The 6,498-nt window shown below is 61.1% G+C and overlaps 1 protein-coding gene across 7 annotated transcripts in view; it reads left to right on the plus strand.

The window, feature by feature from the left end:
• Aopep (aminopeptidase O (putative)) overlaps positions 1-6,247 on the plus strand; it is a 306,012-nt gene extending 299,765 nt beyond the window's left edge. For 5 of the 7 annotated variants that reach the window (XR_011704742.1, XR_011704744.1, XR_011704743.1 and 2 more), the window contains 4 exons: positions 1,389-1,475; positions 2,837-2,981; positions 5,375-5,539; positions 6,070-6,247. Coding sequence is in view for 2 of the 7 variants with exons in the window: in XM_071602504.1 (XP_071458605.1) it covers positions 1,389-1,475; positions 2,837-2,977 (228 nt within the window). In the remaining 5 variants the exon portion in view is untranslated. The other 2 variants (XM_071602504.1, XM_071602505.1) reach the window with 2 other exon arrangements.
• The last annotated feature ends 251 nt before the right edge of the window (positions 6,248-6,498 follow it).

Genomic DNA, 6,498 nt, shown 5'->3' on the forward strand with positions numbered 1-6,498 from the left:
AGGAGAGCACGTTTTATCCAAGGTGCAGAGATTTTTGCTGCCCGACCTGCTTCCCCTTGGCTGTGGGGATCCAGGGCCATCAGCTCATCTCCCTATGCCTCTGAAACTCCTCCAGTCCCAGGGGTTCTGCTCCAGAAGTTGAGGGGGTGGCGCTGGCCCAATACCTGGTCTTGGAGTGCCCTGTAGCCTGGTGGAGTCTTCCTGAAAGCTTTCCTTCCTTTACCCCTTCTTAACCGTTAGCTGGTGAATCTGCTTATGGTAGAAGGAGGAGAGATGAGCCAGGTCCGTGGGTGACAGTGTGGCCTGCAGGGCTCTAGCCACAATGCTGGTTCATTGCCACAACCGAATCACGAGGAAGTGTCACGACGGCACGGACCTAGAGTGATGCGAGGAGGCTTTGTGGGCTGGGCTGGGGCTCAGGGGCAGCGCACCTGCCTGGCACGTGTGAGGCACTGGGTTCGATTTTCTGCACCACATAAAATAAAATGAAGTCCACTCCCAGCAAAATGGAGGCAGAGATGTTAAACTTCATAGAAAAACCCCCACAGATCGTGTCCATTTCTGGGTGGTGCCAAAGCGGCGGGGGAACAGAAGTCCCAGTGGCTGTGTGATGTGGAGGGCTCAGGCACCGAGCAGCAGGGTGGCCCTGCAGCCTGAGCGCTAGGTGACACCTCCTGTGAGGAGCCTGCCTGGGTGAGGAGAAGGGCTGGCCACAGAGCGCCCTTGGCCCTGGTGGCCCCACCTGCATCTTGGGGCGGGGCCACCACAGCACCTGCAGATTCCAGGGGCCCGTGGCCACGGGCAGATTTCCTGCCGATGTAACTGCAGTGTCACAGCTGTCACAGGAACAGCACCCGTTGGCTCACCCATGCCCAGGGCAGCAGGCATGTGGGCAGCACGCGTTTGGGGCTTCCAGGTGGAGGGCGTCCTGCCCTGCTCCTTCCCATGCATGCAGAGGGGCCCTTGGCCTCTTGGGGACCTCAGAGAGCGGTGTCCTCCTCGCGGTTTTTGGTTAGAACTAGCAGCCGAGAACCAACCGACTCTGTGGGCAGGGAGGGGTGGCCACGGGGAAGGGACAGGGCTCTGCGGGAGGCGCCTGGCCAGCCCAGCGTGCGCCTCACTTCCCAGTCCTCTCTGGCGTCGTCAGCGTGCGGTGGGTCTGAAACAGCCAAGGACGTACCACCCGACACAGGCCCTGGCCCCCCTGGGGTTGACCAGCAGCCCTCCCAATCAGCAGTTGGATTTTTCCTTCTAAAAATAAATGGGACTAATACAGAATTTATGGCAGAAGGTGTTGACCTTGCGCTGAGCCACAGAGCCGCCAGGGCAGTGCGGAGGCTCTTCATCCTTGTCCACCTGTGGCTTACGGGTTTCTCTTGCTCCTTCAGGTCCGCCACCGGTGGTGCGAGCTCGTGGTGAAGCACAGGCACGCCCAGGCGCACAGGCACGTGGAGAGGTTCCTTCTGGAGGACCAGGTGAGGAGTGCGGCCTGCCTGGCCTCTCCCGGCCACGCCCTCTGCACAGCGCCAGGGCTCCTCGCAGCTCTCACAAGCCCAGGCTTCAGGCCCAGGTGGCTCTGCAGCCTCTTTCACTTGCCCCGTAAGCCTGTCCCCTTGCAGTGCCTCTGAGGCAGAGAGGTATGCACCCCAAGTGCTCCTGGGGTCTGGCCTGCCGTGGACCACTGACCTCTCTGCAGAGGAAGTGTACTGCAGGTCTCCTGGCCAAGGTCATGGCACTGCACTTGGGGGTCACAGGAAGTGTGTGTGCAAACGTGTTGGGGGATGTTCTCCCTGGCCACCTCTGATGTCCCCGTAGGACATCCTGGGGATCACCACCCTGGGCACCTACTGGACCCTGTACCCCTCCCACCCCCCAGCAGTGCCTCTGAACCAGCTGCCTGCCCAGTGCTGTGGGCTACTGGGATGGAGCCGCTGTCCATTGGGTGCAGAGTGGGCATGGTGTGGAGAAGAGGACTTCTGTGGGGTCTCACCAGGGCACGCCAGTGAGTGAGCAGCTCACCCCACTGAGAGCAGCATAAAACCTGTGGCAAAGAAATGTCACTCTTGCCCAGTGGAGCAGGAGCGCAGAAGGGCAGGTGTGCACGCACCTTGGCTCTTCCTGAAGGTGGCTCCGCGGAGCGTCCCAAGCCCGCTCCTCACCATGCCAGGGCCTCCTGTCGGAGCCTCTCAGAAGTGCACCTTCCAGTCCCTGACCACTGGGTTTTTATCTTGTGCTGTCTTGCGGCACTTCTTTTAATTTGCTCCAGCAGAACGAATCCTGGGGTGACCAGGGGTGGGACGCACAGCGGGCAGAGGCCCAGGGCCCCATCTTGCAGAAGCAGCTGGCGGCTGTGAGTGGGGGCAGTGCAGATGGGGTCTCCACAGCACCGTCCTCAGAACAGGGCACCAGTGTCTGCTGCCGTGGGAAGTGGTCAGGCAGGCGAAGGGACAGGCACTGGGTCCCCCTGCCCATGGCTGCTGGGTGGTGTGCTCCTTGCTGCCCTGGTGGGTGACAGCCTTAAGGAGGAGTCACTCGGGACACTCCCTGAAGGATCCCTGTCTCTGGGACAGACCCCCGTGTTCCCATGGAGGTTGTTGTGGGGACCCCGGCTCCACCCCAGCCTTGCTGATGCCATCTCGCTGGCACCAGGGAAGCCACCAGAATCTGTTGACAGAGGCTATAGTAGAGGCTCATGGGGCCTTGGTGAGAACAGGGAGGAGCCAGGCATTGTGGCTCTGAGTTACAGGACCGCTCCCTGCTATCGGGGAGGCCAGCACGGCTGCCCAGGGCACGGGGCTGGCAGAGGAGTGTCTGACACTGTGGCTTCTGCCCATAGGCCATGGGCGTGTACCTGTACGGGGAGCTGATGGTGAGCGAGGATGCCCGGCAGCAGCAGCTGGCCCGCAGGTGCTTCGAGCTGGCCAAGGTGCAGATGGATGGACCCTCAGCCGATGTGGTAGCCCAGATGCTGTTCTAAAGAGGTGATTTTCTCCGTCTGTCCTGTGGTTTTGGGGACTGAACCCAGGTGCTCTGCCACGTGCCCCTCCTAGGAGCCCAGCAAACCAGGGTGCCCCAGGGTTTCAGCAGCCTGCTGCCTTGCAGGGCGGGCGGCACTTCCAGCCGAGGCAGAGAGCCCGCTGGGGATGAGGCCAGGGTCCCTGAGCACCTCGTCTGCTGCATGGTCACAGCAAGCACAGGCACCGTGGTAGCCCCGTGGGGTTTTTACGTTTATAGGAACAGGAGATGTGAGATCAGCTCTCCCGCGGGCGCGGCCTGCCACGGGCAGCCTGGCAGAGGCCCCGGTCCTCTCCATGTCCACGGCCGTCCATCCTCTGCCTGCAGCGCTTTCTCCTCCACAAGGCTCCCCAGTCCCTGCAGCCTGCACCTCGCTCAGTGCCACCCTGACTCCCTCCCCCTCACTGTGCTGCAGTCTCTGCTTAAGTGACTTCCCCGTTCCTTGTGCCTGGAGGTGGCCTGGGAGCTCTCCTTCCTGGCAGGCAGTCTTTAAACGTGGGTGTCCGCATTCTTAAAGCGGGGGACCCCGGGGCTGAGCGCGGCCCTGGTGGTCAGGTGTGCTCTTCCTCTAACGGTCAGAACCATTTGTCCTCTTGGCTTTTCTTCAGAGTCTTAGATAATATGCCTAATGTTGTGTCCTTTTTTTAAAAACAGCACCAGATCTCAAGTGTCCGTCTGTCCTAAAGCTTCCCTGTGGTTTAATGAATATCTCAGGATCCGAGTCTAGGTTCTTAGCGCTTTGCTGGACATTTAGTTCACTGTTTTGCTCTTACCAAACCCATTTCTGTTGACTGTTTAAATGTCTTACTTTCCTGTAAGAACTCTGGTACTAAAGAGGAAGACAGGTTTCTCAAGTGTGATTGTGCTCTTCCAGAAGACTCTGGGCCCTGTTTTCCAGGAGGAGGGAACAGTAGGAGTAACTGAGGGACACACAGTGTCATGGTGGGACGTCAGATGCTCCGGCTCCCCAGGGCAGGGTAGGAGCTGAGCAGGAGCCGCTGCGGGAGCCATGGCACCACACAGGAGGAGTTGCTGTGGCATGGCCAGCTCTCCAGTGGCCCCCGATTTGGGGACTGAACCCGGTGCTCTGCCACTGAGCTACATCCCCAGCCTTTTTGTTCTTTGAGGCAAGATTTGGCTGAGTTGCCTGGGCTCGCCCAGACCTTGTGGTTCTTCTGCCTCAGCCTCCTGAGTGACTCTTCAGTCCTCCGAGTGCCAGCTCCTTGTGACTTCATTGTTATGTCCCTAAGCAGGCCGAGGAGTCGTCCTGCTCCAGAGCTGCCACGCTTTGCACAGTCTTTGTTCCTGTCCCTGCTCTTGTAGCCAAACCCAGGGACCACAGCAGACGCCTGTGCCCCTGCTGAGCCAGGGCTGCTCCCGAGTGGCACCCTCAGCGAGGAAGCTCTTGCTGCCCTGGGAGAGGCCCCCAGAGATGATGTCCTGGGCAGGCCACTTAGATCTGAGGCGAGAAAGCACTTGTCTCCAAGAATCAGAAGCAGGAGGCTGAGAACCGGGCAGGACAGCCGGCGGAGTTCTGCCCAGGCTGGCCGATGGGCGCCCACCTCCCGTTCCAGAGCTGCCCTGGCCTTCCGGGTCCTCTGGGTGCCGAGCTGGGTGGCGCGAACCCCTGGGCGTCTGGATGGCACTGTCGGCCGGTGCGCCGGCCTGGCGGTGTGCGGCCTGCCCAGGGAGCGCCCGCACCGCGCTGCTCTCGAGTGCCCTGGCTGCTTGGGTTCCTGGCATGCTGATTTGTGACTTAAGATTAAAATCACATTGCCAGGGATTACCACGCAACCACGACCTTGGCTGCGCCCCAACCTGTAGTTGCCCTCAGCCTGCCGCGTGGAGAACAGAGGCGCCTCGTGGCCCTTGGAGACCAAAGACGCCCACGGCCAGGAAGACGCTCGCCGGCCCTTTACCTTTGCCCGCGGTGACCTCTCTGACGAGGTGCAGAGCTTAGCTGATGGTGAACAGTGATTGGTTTCCGCCTTGTTCACAGTGGCTAAGTTCTGCACCTGAAGAGAAGGTGAGACGGGCGGCTGAGTTGGAGCCACTGTGCAAGGCCTGGCTGACGGGGACGGTGCTGCTGAGCGCCCGGCCAGTGTGGAGCACGACCCTGGAGGAGACCCCTGCCCCGGGCGCTCTGCCCGCTGCCAGGGCTGCGGCAGAGCACCGGCTGCCCAGTCTCCTGCAGACCCGTCTGCCCACTTGCTAGGCTGTCCGCAAGGGTCAGGTACCAAAGGTCGCAGGCGCTGTCCTTCTAAAACTGCGTGCAGTGAAGCCACGTTGTGACTGTCACATTTGTGGGGGGCTCTGTTGTCACTTCGCAGGCGCCGTGAACTCTCTCTTGTGTTTGCAGCCGCTGGTGGACATGGCACGAGCTCCAGCCGAGGCACTGCTTCTCCGGGCTGTCAGTTGGACCCGCCCTCCGGTGCCTACTGAGCTGATATCAGTTCTCATTTTACACACTGGCTCAGTTCAGCAGGAACAGGAGTCGAGCCCTTGAGCAAAAGCCTTCCCGTTTGTAAGTGCCCGCAGCTCACACCAGGTGGGACGTCCACTCACACGGACACGGGCCTGAGCGGCCAGCAGCAGACCCCAGCGGCCAGCGTGGTGTCCATCTGTATGTGCTCCCATGGTGTGGGGGTTTGTAGATCGTGGAGCTGGCGACCCCAAGGATTGCGCTCCCACTCCTCAGGGCAGATGGGCTGGTGCCAGGGCCTGTGACCGCCCCGGTGTGTGAGGGAGGCAGGGCCACCTCTCGCCAGGCGGCTTAGGCTTCCCAAAGCCTCTGGTGGACACGAGTCTGAGGGGAGCGCTCTTCCTGGGGTCTGCCTGGTAGAGGAAGCCTCCAGGCATGGCCCACAGGGTTTCACAGCCAGGTGTGAGGGCAGGGGTGGCGCACAGTGCCACCGTGAACCACTCCCGGGGCGTAAGATGGGGCCTGGCCTCATCCTGTCCTCCGGACGCAGAGCCGAGGCCCACAAAGGTGCTCTTTAGCAGGAATCCCTCCCTGGGACTGGGAAATAAACTTTACTGCTGTTTCTTTTGCAGGAAAGATCACAGGTTCTCTGACACGTCTCCTCCCAGCCCTGGTGGGACCAGGATCGCCTTGACCCTGGACATCAAAGGAGGGGCTGGGGGCTGCTAAAGCCGTCAGTCGACAACACCGTGCATCTCGCCGCACCCTCTGTCCAGAGCAGGGCTCTGCTGAGTCCATGCAGCGCAGGGTCCTTTCGGACACAGTCCCCACCTTTGAGGTGTGGAGTCCGTGTGGCAGAGCTGGGCCTCTTGCCTTCCAGCCGTGGATGGTCTGGGACACATGGCAGAGCTGATGCCAGCCTCTCTGCCGGTGGCTGCGCCCAGAGGTTCCTGTGATTCCCGAGAGGCACATCTTGCGCACACGGGCCTGGCCAGCACCCCTGGCTTCCTCTCCTGGGCGAGTCCCGGAAGATTCTGCAGATCGTTTTGTCGATGTGTCTA

The sequence above is a fragment of the Marmota flaviventris genome, chromosome 16, assembly GCF_047511675.1.
Source record: "Marmota flaviventris isolate mMarFla1 chromosome 16, mMarFla1.hap1, whole genome shotgun sequence".
Lineage (NCBI taxonomy): Eukaryota > Metazoa > Chordata > Mammalia > Rodentia > Sciuridae > Marmota > Marmota flaviventris.